We start from the raw sequence: 15,737 nt of genomic DNA, 5'->3' as shown, positions 1-15,737 counted from the left end.
CAGTCAAACAGTTAAGCAGATACTGAGTTCTCAGATAGTTCTCAGATAGAAGCTTGCTCATCAGTCATTCTGACTCTGTAATAAGACCTTACAAAGAGAGTAAGATTTTATAAGAGAATGTCAGTGAAAAACCTGAGAGTTCTGACACTCAGACATATAAGATATTCATACAATTACACATTCAATGATTGATACAATCATGTCTAATAATAATATGAAACTCTTGAATGCAAGCATAGATACAATATCACAGTGGCTTCAACTAATATTGAAATTATAATAACAATAAATAGCTGATATGCATGCAACTTAACAATGTCAATATGAAGAGATTTAATAATTAACTCATGTAATTTCAATATCTACAGAAATGAATACAAAAGTGCTGAAAGAATGCTTAGATACTCTCATGTATTTTAATACTTTCAATCTCACTCTCTACTCATTATGAAGAATGGAAATGCTTGTGAAACTGAGTGTAGATAAAGATATCATCAGTTCATTAATCAATTAAGATTGATATATCAATGAATAATTGAAGAATTATATAAAACAGAAGTTTTATTCATGAATGAAAGCATGTGAATCAGTGTTACAAACATCTGATAATATTATTAAATATCTTGATATTCTGTTTCAAGACACTGTCATACAACAGAAAGTATTAGATTGATTACAGAGTATTTAACAGAGAAACACTTCTCTTACAATATTTATCTTTAACTTCAACATCAAAATTCTAGAAGTAAATAGTCAATCTTGAGAGAATCAAATAAAGATTAGTATACTCAAGAAGACATTAACTTTCAAACTCTTACAGACTCTTATAAGTGTAGATAAAGATCAGACTTATAAAGACTTCTGTACACAGCTTCAGATATTGAATGACTGTCTTATCAAGCTCAAGAGTATACAGAATAGTGATAGAAGATGTTACACTTCAGTAACTCATATATCTGTGCTGAAGAATAACAATGATACAGATGCTATGAATTGAGTAGACTCAAATATCTATGTATAAGCAAGAGTCTCTGCTGTTTAAACAGGCTTCTGAGTTTCTGAGATCACTTCTGAAGAAGTCACTGATCAATGTCAATGAGAAGTATGCATCAACTATAACTGATCAGAGCACATTGATTTCAACTACTGATTAATCTATGTACCTTCTCAATCAAGAGAAAGATTAGTGTCTTCTCATTTGAAAGATGAATCAGTGTCTGTTCATACCAACCACATTGCAGTGAAGAAAGATTCAGAAGATAACTATAAGAATGTTCTGATAAAACAGAGAAAAGATTAGCTTCTGTTCAAATTCATAAATAGAAGCTTGAAGAGATCAGATAATAACAATTTGAAGAGAAAATAATAATAAATGTGATTCTTGTATCTACTGTGATTGATAATATGTATAATATGAAAGCCATGATAGACAGTAATCTATATTACTATGCAATGATAAAATCTTCAGTTGTAAGATATTATAATCTTCAGTGTATTCTCTTATTAAAATCTCAACTTCTCACAGAATTTAATGACTTAAAAGATGTTTGTATCTGTTACATAGTGAAACTAAACATAGATGTGAGAGAACATCAATGTGAAGATGTCTATATATATGAAGTTAATAATTTCAATTATAATCTTATATTAAGACTTATCTGACTATCTGAACAAGACATCTTATTAAATACTTGAAACAGAAGCTTAATATTCTCTAACAATGATAGAATTTATAAAGATGATATTCATAAGACTATGAATCTTACACAGATCTCTGTCAACACTTATAAAATACTCTGAAAAAGAAGTCATCATTAAAATCACTGACAGAGTCACTGACAAGATCACTGATAGCAGAATTATATATCAATCTATTCTGTCAGTCTGACTGATATTAAGAAGACTCTAGAAAAGTTATTCTATATTATAATAATAGATTCTTATACAAAACTTTCTCAATAATATCATGATTATCTAGATGTCTTTCAATAAGATAATATTATAAATATACCTTCTTTACAAGGCTCAGAAGTGAATCGCAGTATCAAGTTAGAAAAGAAAAATGATAAGAACTCTGAGTCACTGTAAGACCCTCTTTATAATATATCTTAAGATGAACTTCTTCTTCTTTGAAAGACACTCAATGATCTGTTAGATAAGAGATTTATATATATTAATAACTCTTTCACTGCAGCTTCTATTCTCTTTATAAAGAAGCTAGATAAAGAACTTCAATTCTGTGTGAACTACTAAGATCTGAACAGATTGATAAAGAAAGATTGATATCTCTTATCTCTTATCAATAAAACCCTAGCATAGATCAGATAAGCTTAATAGTTTATAAAGCTAGATATCATTACTATGTTTCATAAGATTTGTATTACTGAAGAAGATGAATAACTTATAGTATTCTGAATATGTTATAATCTCTTTAAATGAATAGTCACACTCTTTGAACTGACTAATGATCTCAGTATATTTCAGAAGTGTATTAACTGAGTACTCTGAGATTTTCTTGATAAGTTTATATCTACTTATTCAGATAATATTCTCATCTTCATTAATAAATTCAGAAAAGAATATCAAGAGTATGTGTGAAGAGTATTATAATGACTATAAGAAGCAGAACTATCAATTGATATTAACAAGTATGATTTTGAAGTTAAGAGTACTAAATACTTAGATTTTATTATAGAAGCTGATAAGAAGATTTGAATGAATTCTGAGAAGATCTCTGTCATTCTTGAATGAGAAGCTTCACATACTGTGAAAGATGTATAAAGCTTCATTGAATTTACTAACTTCTATCAGTGATTTATATAAAACTTCTCAGATATTATGAGATCACTTACAGATCTTACTAAGAAAGACTCAGTATTTCAATAATCAGTAGACACTGAAGCTGCATTTATACAGATGAAGAAGATATTCATTAATACTTCTCTACTGATAATATTCAATTCTGATCATGAGACAGTTATTGAGACTGATTTCTCTGACTATGTAACAGAAGAAGTGATATTATAATATAATAATGAAGATATTCTATAATCATATATCTTCATATCTAAGAAACTGAGTCTCACTGAATACAATTATAAGATCTATGATAAGAAACTTCTCACAATTGTATACTGTTTAGAAGAATGAAACTCTGAACTTTGAAGTGTCTCTGAATTTGAGATAATCACAGATTATAAAAATCTTAAATACTTCACAACTATCTGTAAACTCACTGAATAATAGATATAATAATCTGAGTTCTTAAGCTGCTTTCATTTTATAATATACTACTGTTCTGACAGTCAGAACTTGATAGTAGATGTTCTCTCACAATGAGAGTAAGATATATCATCTGATATAATAGATACTTACTGAATGAACTGAGAGCACTGACTCTTGAATCTGAAGATACTAGCTGATCAAGATAAAACAGCTCACAGCACTATATATACTTCTCTGATTAGAACTATCACTGATATCTTAACTTCTTCTGAATCTACATTAGATGAGTTATGATATATAGCAGCTTAAACTGATAAACTTCTTTCAGCACTCACTGAAGTAGTATAATAAGAAGCACTCTGATTTCTCTCAGAATTATGTGTAAGAACTGACATCTCAGAATATTCAATTAATAATAATAACACTCTATAATTCTGTGAATGATACTGAGTCTCTCACTCTGAACTCTTACACACTCAGATAATACAAGAGATATATAATTTGTATATAATTAATCATTCAGACTGTGAATAACTGTATAGAATGATCTTCTAAGAGTTCTATTAATCTGAGATATTAAATAGTATCAGATGCTTTGTCTGAAACTGTAACTACTATTCTTCTATTGTCTTATAAAAGAACTGTAGAAAAGATCTACTGAAATCACTTGATATTTCTGATAGAATCTGATGAGATGTAGTGATTGACTTCACTATTAATCTATTTAAGAGTAAGAATTGTAAGAACATTCTGATCATTATTAACTGACTAAGTAAAGATGTAATATTAAAATCTTATGATAAGATAAATACTAAACAAGTTATTGAAGTCTTCTTACAGAGTTCATTCTATCAGATATATAAGTTACTAAGATTAATAGTATCAGATCAGAGTCATTAATTTATAAGTACTCTCTGAACAAGAATCTGTCAAGTTCTCAAGATTATATACTATCTATCAACTGTCTATCACTTCAAGACTGATAATATATCAGAATGAATAATTCAGACTGTAAAGAACTATCTCTGTAAGTTCTATAATTACTTATAAGATAATTAATATGATTTACTTCTACATGCAGAGATCACTATTAATAAATAAGATATTATTTTAATAGATATAAGTCTGTTCTTTCTTACATATAATTATTATATGAAGATGTTAAATCTTCTAAAGATTATATAGTTCATACTGAATCTCTGCAGTCTGATTCAGATCACTGATAATATAGTAATAAAGCTCTGAGATATCTGTGATTGAGTAGAGATCTTCATAACAACTGTAAAACAAGATTAAGAGAATTAAATTAATATTCACTAAGACTCTGCTGAACAATATAAGATAGAAGATCTAGTATAATTGAATCTTAAGAATATACAAATCACATATTCATCTTATACACTAGATTATTATTATATCAAGTATAAAGTGATAGAAGTTCTAGATAGTTATAACTACTATCTTGACATATTATCAGAGATTTATAATATCTTTTATATAAGCTTACTCTGCTATGCTGTCACTGATTTATTCTCTTCTCAACTAACTTCTGACTGACAGCTGTCAGAGATTATAGAAGAAGATAATGAGCTTGAGTGAGAGATTGAAGATATTCTTAATAAGAGATCACACAGCTGCAGTTGATAATATCTTGTGAAATAAGTCAGCTATAATTAATCAATCTGAACTCTGAGTTCTGTATTATCTGAAACAGCAGTTCTTGACTAATGAAAACTGCTTCTGAAAGAAGAGGACTAATGTAGTGAGCTGCGCCTGATCAATTATATAGACTATTTCATACACTTTATAGATTTCTACTGTCTCATTTCTGATCACTGATTCTCAGCTGCTATGAACACATGTATATTCTTTCACTCTAAAGCATCACTGTGTATGTCATTACATACATGTATAAATATTTACTTTGATTACTGATTCTTGCACTTTCTCTTTCTTTTCTTCTCTAATGTTTTTCTCTTTGTTATATAAGACCTATCAATATTATACTGATCTATTCAGTGTAGACCTCTTACAATTTAATACTATTCTTAATAATAAGATCAGAATAAAAATATAATTAAGAATTTAAACATATTCTTTATTTAAGACTAGATTTTTATTTGAAAAGTGAATCTGAAATCTTTAATATTTAAAATAATATAATTTAAGATTAGACTGACTATGTGACTGTGTCTGAAACCAGAATCAGAATTTTTAATAGTCTTATTATCAATTTAACTAATCTTATTACATAGTTTTAATATTAAATAGTAGTTTTATACTATTTTAGTAAGACTTACTATCTACTCTTATTATATTTTTCAAATGAGATCATGATTTTCACTTCTTAATTTAAATTATTTTTATTACTTTAAATAACTTTAAATCTTATTTAAGTATTATTAAAAAGTATTACTTTTTAAAAAATTAAAAATAGTCTAAAAAAACCTTAAAATGTCTAAAAATAGTAACTTTATGCTAAGAATAAGACTAAATGAGATTAAATGAGATCACTTTCTCATTTTTTTCAAGTCATGATTTCATTTTGAGATTTAATATATAGTTACTTTGCATGTTTTTTTAATGACTAGTCTCAGCAGAATTCACATCAAGAAATATATAGAATCAGACTAAATGAGATCAAATGTGAAATTCATGATTTCAGTGACCAGTCTATTTGAGATCAATGTGATGAACACAAACCATGATCAGGAGTAATGCTTTTAGGCAATGTGACAACTGTAAAGTTTGGTCCTGGTCCCAGACACGGTCACACGGTCAGTCTAGTTGGGTGTACGCGGGCGTTGGGTGGTTGATTACGTTACAGTAGCTAGCTCCTTCCCCACACGAATACCTAGGTAGTCTCTGGCGCTGCTAATCACATGACCTCTATTCTATCCAAGTCAATTCATGGATTGAGCTGGCTCTTCGTTATGACGTACAACTGTCAAGAGCTCAAGCAAAGCCAGCCCGCCCAGCTCATCGGGAGGGTGTCAATGATGAAAACTTTTTTCAACTTTTCTGCATTGGAGAAGGGTATGGGATCCCCTTCAATCGCATGTATCGGCATAATTGGAAAACTCGTAAGACAAAACCCAGGCTGTACCTCAGCTTACCCGTTGGACCACACACCGAAACTGACACAAGCGATGCAGGACAATCCTCTCCATATCTCAATATTTCCACCTCATGAGGACTCTCGCCTCGAGCTTTCGCTTCTCCTAAACTCATGTCTTGATCTGGTTGCAATACGCTGGAAACACACGTCGGTGGATCAGTACTTGGGCCTATTACATTCTTTCGACGAGAGGTTTGCTGCCTATGGGTGGCTAACGAATACTGGTGTCAAGTTTTTGATTATCGTCGACATGGATGGGAATGTCACATCTAGCGTCGACAAGAAGAAGATGGCACCTCTCGTCGGTCTCCGTGATTCAGACTTGAAACCGGCAAGTCATAGGCTGCACATCTTTAGATATTGACTACGCTGACATAGGTGAAATAGGCATTCCGAGTATTGCAAACTGCGTATATTAAGCTATTGCAGAACCCCTTCTACCAGGCTGACGATACAAACCCAGTAGGAAGAACAACAATGTTCACAGAGAGTTTCAAAACAGCGAGTAATCAGTTCATCCGCGAGATTCAAATGATTGGTAGAAGCTGGTCAGTTGAGATAGCAGAAATTTAACAAGTACAATAGCTTGAAAAGAAAATGCTTTGAATACTGTATTGAAAATTTAATATTACAGTAACATATATTACAGTAACATATATTACAGTAACATATATTAAAAGTAGACAAAATATATAAAAAAAGTATCTATTATAAAGGCTACTAATATATAAGATATATAGATCTGAAAAAATAATTATATTTATGTTTAATTCTCAGAAGCTTCTTACAGAAAAAGTTACTACAAGTCAGAATGCCGTTCAGAAACATAATTACAAGATAATTTTTCAGTGAACAGATAAAGATTTCTCAAAATAGCACAGAAACAGACTGTAATTCAGAAACATAATACAAAACTCTGAGAATATGAGGTTTCTGAGAATGAGAAGCTCCCTCGGGAGAACAAGCTTCATGAGGACGAGGAGTTCTTTGAGGACAAGGTGTTCCCTGAGGATGAGAAGCTCCCTGAGAAGGACAATCTCTCTGGGGACGAGGGGTTCTCTGAGGACACCTGGGCGAGCCCAGCCGGTCCTTCGAACCACTCGGGCCTAAAACCTTTCAACTAGTAGCGGGTTGTCCAAAACTCAATGAGGACACAAATCTAGGGTCTGAAGGCTAACTGCGTTGAAGGCACAGTAGCTGAAGACGACTGACAAAGAGCTGGGGTCTGATGCACATAAGTCCATGCCATTGTACTGAAGACTGTGGCCATCGAGATCAACCGCTCTATGAACCGTGGCCCATGAACCGCTCGGGGCTAAAACCTTTCAATCAGTGGCCACGGCGGCCTAAAGGCGGCGGAGGTCATCAGTCCGATATCTGTGGCTCTGAAAGGACCAACGGTCTCTGATCATTTATTTGTGGTTTTAGGTTCTTGTTCACTTTCAAATTTCCCACCTGAGAAAAAGATGTCATCATTCCTTTCTCACTACTGGGATTTTGTCTTTCACCACTCAGGGCTTGTGTTATGGACGCCACGATCACTTCTTAACATCTCTCACCTCATCAACCCCTTAGGGGAGAGGGACCGTTCATCTCAGCATCAAAAAGGTTGCAGCCCAGTATTGAACGCACTCCAGGAACCCGGATGCAATGTTTTTCAATGGGAAGGGAAAATGCCTCACAGGTAGGTTGCAACACAGAAATTGGAGCTCAAAGCAGAAATGGACTTCAACACGGAAACAAAATGGGAGATAGACCAAGTCCCGCTGGCTGTGCAATCGACAGCGAGCCTGCCCAAGAGCATCACTGCTGGGATACTTTCTAGTATAACAGTTAAGCAGTCACACCATCCAACCACCCCTCTAACGTCAACTCAACAATCCTTCCGAGCTTAGCTGGGCTATACTCCGAACCCGTACCCCTTCCATGTCCCGGATGATGCGGTCGATGGATGTCCCCGTAGCGCTAAGTTCTAGAATATAGGCAATAGCGCAATGTAGCGCCAGTAACTTTACAGATGGTCGGTCGATCGTGCGATAGGGTGAGAGGAGCAGGGTACGTGTTACTAGAAGGCTGTAGAAGCTCCGGACAAGAGCATTTGAAGAGTTGATTGTAGGTACTGTCAGTGGAGGTTATGGAGTCAACGGCTTCAAATGGTAGTTTGAACAGGCCGAAGCATGAATGCAGATCAGCTGCAAGGCTGATAACTACTGTTAGCATTATTGTGGCGGGCGAATTGCATGTGAAAACAGAATTTTCCAACCCCCGCATGAAAATTAGTATTATGGCGGACGTAATGCTTGCGAAAACAAATCAGTGCCAAGACAAGGAGAACATATAAAATTTAAGACTGATGGAGTTGTTCTTAGAGTAGTTGGTTGTTGTTAAAATGTTTTTGTAGCACACAAGCCTTGGTGTGCTAAGTATTGCAGAGCTAGTTCACATTAGAAAACAGCAATTCTACAGACAGATCACAATATAGTAGAATTGAATATTTTCATCATTATTAGTCTTCTCTGTAAATCATTAATTTGTACTCTGAAATAACTAATTAAAAAGAAAAAACATTTATATAACTTATAAACTATTTAATTATTTTTAATAAATTTAATAGTCATTTCTAAGAGACTTTGAATATGATTTAATTTTCTTTGAAAAGAGATATTCTCATAGTGTAAATATTAAATCTCAATATTTTTAATATTAAATAACTTAATACTATTATCTCTGATCTGATATTTAAAAGAACTGATGAAAACTAAGATTATAATAATAGTAAATTATTTATAAAGAGAGAGATTCTATTTAATAATTATAAAGAATTTTTTTTTCTTGTTTTTCTTCTTCTTCTGTTTCTTCTTCTCTCTTTTCTTCATTTTCATTTTCATTTTTTTCTTTATTATCATCTTCTTCTTTAATTTTACATTTATCTTTATTTTTAATTCTGTATGCAATCTTCTGTTTAATAGAATAGTTTAAATTAACTGTAAGAACTGTATAAATCTGCAGCTATATTTGTACAGAATATATAAAAAATAAATATTTACAGTTAATTCTTTAATTGTAAGAACTGTATAAATTCTTAACTATTATTATTATTATTCTTCAATTATAGATGTATGCAGTCAGAGACTATGATATCTATCTAAGAACTTTTAGTTCTCAGAGTTTTTGCTATATCTATAAAGTTAACAATTATATATTTATCAATTTCAGATATGCAAAATCAGAAAATTCCAGCTCAGAATATAAAAACTGTTTACAAATTACAGTATTTTAACACCTTCTGATACTTTGAAATGATTTGATAATATCATGACAAAAGAAAAGAGAACACAGTCTTAAAGATAGATATATTAAATAGATAGATAGAAAAGAATAAAAAAAAAGAAAAAGTAAAGTAAAGAGAGACTATAACAAATCAAAATTATTAAAAGATAGTAAGTATATAGCTGTTTTAACAGACTATATCTAATTAATTTTCATCTCTTCATATATATATATTTCTGAATTCAGCTATTTTCTTATAGCTGCTTAAGTTTCTGATAGAAAGTCTATTAAGTATTTAATTCCTGTCTCATCGACAATGGTCACACCGCTCCACCACGAACTCGCTCGATTTGTCGAATAAGAACCCGCCGATAGATTCATTGAAAAGCCCTCAATCATACAAGCATTTTGACCCCATCGCCGACCGCATACCCCGTGTGGTGGTGGAGTTATCCAGTCAAACATGAACTAGACATTATTCAAAACTCCCATGTGGGATTATCCTCTGTTCACCCCTATCACATCACAACCCTGGGCCAAAGTGCCATACAAATTGTAAGATGAAGAGACATAGTCATATACATCAATCTTCTTGATTTTGAAAGATTCTCAATCTGTAATTGTGAAGATATCTGAGAAGCAATCTCTGTGAAAACTCTGTCTATCTTTGATATTTCAAAATATCAATGCTAAGTCTCACTCTCATACTGTTCTTTTCAATCTGGCTCATCACTGACAGAAAAATACAAAAAGATATCTCAGTGATAGTATTAAGTATATAATTAACAGACACTTCTGAAGTGCAATCTTCACAGTCTGTTATCAGTGTATCTAGACTTCAATATCAAGTCTCATTCTTATACTATCTCTCTCAATCTGACTTATCTCTGACAGAATAATACAAAAAGATATCTCAGTAACAGCATTTAATATATAATCAGTGAACAATGAGTCAACAGCATATTAATAACTATAAAATTAGTATACTTTAAGATCTGACTGAGTCTTTGATCCCTGTATAGTGAGATATATTAAATCTAGTTTTAATATCTCAATATTCAATAAATTCTGTAAGAGATTGAGAACAGTAACACTAGATTTCTATTGAATTTAAGAATTAACTCTATATTAATATAATCATTGACAAAGTCTTCTATTTTAAGATATAAATAACCAGTTCCTCTACATCTCACTGACAATATTTATATTATTATATAAAAACAGACTTATATTCTCTATAATATCAAGACTCTGAAGAGAGAAAGTCTTGATAGAGAATATACAGTAGTGTATATCTTAGCAGTTTCTATCTTATTCTTCTACAGCAGTTAATACAAAAAAAAAAGATCTTAGAAATAGTTTTTTACTTCTCTTGAAAAAGTAAGATGTTTTTCTCTGAGTTTTATATAATATTCTTACAAAGAATTAAAAACAGAGCTGTTTTCTGTTATAATTTTATATTCTTTTAAGTAAGAATTACTTTTTCAGTAACTGAAGAGCTTTTATTAATACTTAATTCTTTTTTACACTCTTTATTAACTGATTTGAGTTGCATACTTGTTATGTGAGAAGAATTGAATAATTTAGAATAAAATTGAATAGTTTTAATTAATTTCTCTGTAAAAAATTGATTTATTTTTTATCAGTTTTTCTCTCAAAAACTGTCATATTATCTGATTTATTATCAATTGATATCATACTCTTTCTCACTGTATTCTAAGAAAGAGATTGTAAAGATTTTATTAATTTATCTTAAAAATCAATTTTAGTTTATTAGATTCTCTTCAAAAATCTAATCTAGTTACTGAACTAGTGTGAAAAAAATCAGATGTTTTATATATAAAAGTCTTTTATTCTTCTTTTAAAACAGTCTGATCAACTTTTCAATTGAAAACAGACTTAGAAATATCTCAATTGAAACAGTCTGATCAACTTTTCATTGAGTGAGAATAATGAGTTCAAAAATACACTCAGTTGATGTGAAAAAAGATGCTTTCTCAAATACTATTTCTGAGATTGAAATTCTGAAGAGAAGAAAGAAAGAAGAAATAGAGAAATAACAAGTTCTTGAAATACAGAAACTTGAAAAAGTAAGCAAGATTCTTAAAAAGCAGTGTTTAAATGAGATGAATAAAGAAGTTCTGTTAATTCTTCATACTCAGACTAGATAACTACAGAAGATGATCAAGTTCAAACTTGAAATCTCAAACATAGTTCAAAAAACATTGAAAATTCCTAGTATAATCACTGAGTCTTTATCTTATTCTTCTTCTTTTTTTTCTACTTCTTCTTCTTCTTTGAATCAGAAGAAAATATATACTTAAGTAACTGAATCTGCTATGTCTAAATCTGCTGTCTCAAAATCTGCTCAAAATTCTGAGAAAACTGAGAAGAATACTGCTCATATCTCTATTCATAGAACAGTGAAAAAGAAAATATAAAAAGAGAAAAACTGTCAAATTTTCAGAAATAGAAGACTTATTCTCAAAGTCTTAAATCAGGATATTCTGCAAAGAAATAAGCTACACTTAAATCTCATTTTCAGAATCAGAAATGAAATTAATCAGCAGTTCTTTTCTCAGTTAATAACTGATATTAAAGTTTAAAAATCAGTTATAGCTTTAATTAAGTTATCATTCTTTGAAAACTTCATTATTCTGACTACAATGTCTGAATTCAGTGCTGAATTTCTTATTCAGAATAAGAATCTCTGAAAGTTAGCAGTAAAATCTTTGTTAAATATAATAATTCTATCTGAAAGAGATGAAAAGTAAGACAAATTCATTCTTTATAATATTTTAGTTGAAATCTTTGACTGTGCAGAAGATATGCTACTTCTTAAAAATAAATTGAAAGAATACAACTCTATTTAACTAAGAAAGAAGCCTGTATAACTAAATTCAATTGAGTTCAGACAAAGCAGGAGAAATGTCTCTATTCTAGTATATATAAAAACACTTGAATAGTTAAAGATCTCTGAAGTAAGAGTAATAGATTTGAAAATGAGAGTTCATGAATACAAAGACTCAAGAATGAATCTCAAAGCTCAAATATAGTGTTTAAACTGTCAAAGATATGAACACTGTATAATCTCATATTTTAAAGACTTAAAATGTACATTCTGTGTCAGAGATCATAAAACTAGTGAGTATAAATATAAAACATACTCAAAAAGAGATGAAATATGTTAATATACTCTGCTTAAGTGCTCTAATTGTAAAGAAAAATATACATCTAGCTCAAAAGAATGTATATTTACTTCTAGAACTCAAAAGAACTGAAGAAAAGATAAAGCTCAAAGTCAATCTAGAACTGAAGAGAAGAGTCAAGTTAGTAGACTTATAACTGCAAGCTTAAAAAGAAGAAACTCTCAACTATCTAAATATTCAAACTTCAATTCTTCAGTTAAATGTAAACAGAATTTGAATTCTCAAACTTCTGTTAAGATTAGAGAATTGAGAAATGACTCTGATAATAAACTAGATATAATGTAAGCAGTTGAGATCTCTACTTTTCAAAATAGTTATAATCTACTAGCTGATGATAGTGACTAGATTCTACTCTATCTCTACTCTCTTTTAGTATGAATATACAATAAAAACAATAAAAAAAGTGTAAAAACTCTTCAAAAATCACATTTATTTAAAATAATGTGAATAGAAACTCAAATTATATTTATTCTTATCTTCAAATTACATTTGAATAAAAAGTTAATTTTATACTACTTCAGAAACTGAATTTTAATGCTGAGTAAAATTACATCATTTCTCATTCAAGCTATTACTGCTTTCTATCTCAAAAGTCTGAGATAAAGTCAAGAGTAGTGATCTATGAAAGAAAGAGATCAAGATATCAATTTAATCTAAGATTTGATATCATATCTGACTCTGATATTCTGGTGAGTGATATTATAGATAAAGAAAATGAGTTTGATACTATACAGCTCATAAATATCTATAATGAAAAGTCATTGAAGAAAAATAACAATATCTGAATAATTGATAGAGGATTTCTGAATATAACTTCATCAAGAAACTCTATAATTATAGAAGATTTCAATACACATCATCTCTGATGAAATTCAGAATGTAAGAGAGTAGTAAGAGCTGATAATCTGATTGAATAAATCTTTGAGCATTTAATAGATTTGATTAATAAGTCTGATTAACAAACATTCTTTAGAAAAGACATGAAACAGAAATCTATTATAGATCTAATCTTCATGTTATAAAATCTAATGAAAAGAAGACTTGTAAACTGGTTTATTAATTCAAATAAGACATCAGAATCAGATTATGAGATTATTCAATTTAATATTGAACTGAGTGAAAAATAAATGAGTGAAAATCTCTTCTCTCTAATCAGTTTAACTTTGAAAAAGCTGATTGAAAAGCAGTTGAAGAAAGTATAAAACTGTTAAAATCTGAAAGACAGAATGAGCTATATTAAAATTCTGATCAAGATATCTCAAATGAAATGCTTAAGAATAGAGTGAAGCTTATTACATCTATTATTCTAACAAGAGTTAGAGATAATATTTCAAAGAGAAAATCTTCTGAGTATTCAAAATCTTGATGAAATGAGAATATCTCATCTAAAAGAAAAGTATTAGCTACTGCTAGAAGAGATTGAAAGAATGATATAATATCTGATGAAGAGTTCAAAGCTGTCAGAAATCAATATTTTTCAGATATTAAAAGAGCTAAAACAGACTGCTGGAATAAATTTCTTAAAGAAGCATAAGAGAAGAAAGTTTTTAAAGCTTTTAACTATATTAAAATAAGAAGTGTAGCAAAACTTCCAGCCTTAGAATATGAGTTTCAGAATGAATTATATACAGCAAACTCTTTTGAGAAAAAATATCAAGCTTTTATGAGAATTCTCTTTCAGAACTTATCAGATTCAGATTCAGATTCAGAGAAAGAGAATATATCACTTCTTAACTATATTAATAAAAATGACTGAGAATGGCCTGATCTTACATAAGATGAATTAGAGTCAGCTATCTTCTCAAGTTCTGTTAAAACTGCTGCAGAGCCTGATTCAATTAATAACTTGATTATTCAAAATACATATTTCTACTTAAAGAATGAATATTTTGAGCTCTTTTTCAATCTCTTGAAAAATGAAGATTATTCTGAATACTGAAGAGAAGCCACTGAAGTAATTCTTATAAAATCTAATAGAAAAACTTCAATTTCTAAGTCATATAGAGTAATATCTCTATTAAACTGTCTAGAAAAGATTTTAAAAAAGATAATAGCTACTTAACTATCTTTTATAAGCTCTATTAATAACTCTCTTTTATTCAGTGAATAAATGAGAGATAGAAAACAATATTCTGCAATTAACACTATTCTCTCAGTTGTTCATGATATTTAAATAGCAAAGCATGAAGATCTGATCTCAACTGCAGTTTTTATTAATATAAAAGAAGCATTTGATCATGTTTCAAAGTCAAAGTTAATTCAGACTTTGAAGATGTTAAAACTGTCACTTTCTCTAATAAAATGAGTTAACTGTTTTATATCTAAAAGAATCATATCACTTTTCTTTGATAAAATGAAATAAGATAAGACTGAGATAAAAATAGAAGTACTGTAAGAATCTTCAATCTCACTCATTTTATTTATAATATACACTGTATATCTATTCAAAGATAGAAATATGAAAATAGTGTGATTTTTCAGTTATATAGATGATATTGATCTAGTCTACAGCTCAAAAACTATTAAAGAGAATTTAAAAATGATTGAAAAAGCTGTAAAGAAAATCCTTATCAGAGCAGATATCAATTAAATTCAATTTAATATGAATAAAACTGAGTTAATTTATTTCTTTTCTAGATTCAATGAGAAAGAACTATCTCTAACTCTTTTAAATAGAGAGATTAAACCCAGTTTAAATATCAAATGATTAGAAGTATGATTAAACTCCAAGTTGAATTTTAAATATTATATTCAACAAAGAACTGTTAAGACAGAAAGACTATTAAATAACATTATCAGACTATTAAATACAGAGAGAGATCTATTCTTTCAGGCTATGAGACAGTTATATATAGTCTGTATTATCTCAGTAGCTGATTATGAAGTTCAAGTTTAATAAAATAATTAAGAAAATT

General features: G+C 29.9%; 2 protein-coding genes across 2 annotated transcripts; both read left to right on the top strand.

The window, feature by feature from the left end:
- Positions 1-1,359: 1,359 nt before the first annotated feature.
- BDBG_18022 (uncharacterized protein) lies at positions 1,360-1,597 on the top strand (the record flags this gene model as incomplete). Its single annotated transcript, XM_031725615.1, has 1 exon — positions 1,360-1,597. A coding segment is annotated over one exon (237 nt), but the record flags the coding sequence as incomplete, so codon positions are not given.
- A 4,488-nt stretch (positions 1,598-6,085) lies between these two features.
- Positions 6,086-7,119, top strand: BDBG_09442 (uncharacterized protein; the record flags this gene model as incomplete). Its single annotated transcript, XM_002620141.2, has 3 exons — positions 6,086-6,308; positions 6,381-6,674; positions 6,731-7,119. Coding segments are annotated over 3 exons (703 nt in total), but the record flags the coding sequence as incomplete, so codon positions are not given.
- Positions 7,120-15,737: the final 8,618 nt, after the last annotated feature.

This window comes from Blastomyces gilchristii (assembly GCF_000003855.2).
Source record: "Blastomyces gilchristii SLH14081 genomic scaffold supercont1.44, whole genome shotgun sequence".
Classification (NCBI taxonomy): domain Eukaryota; kingdom Fungi; phylum Ascomycota; class Eurotiomycetes; order Onygenales; family Ajellomycetaceae; genus Blastomyces; species Blastomyces gilchristii.
This window is presented reverse-complemented; position numbering and strand designations above follow the sequence as displayed.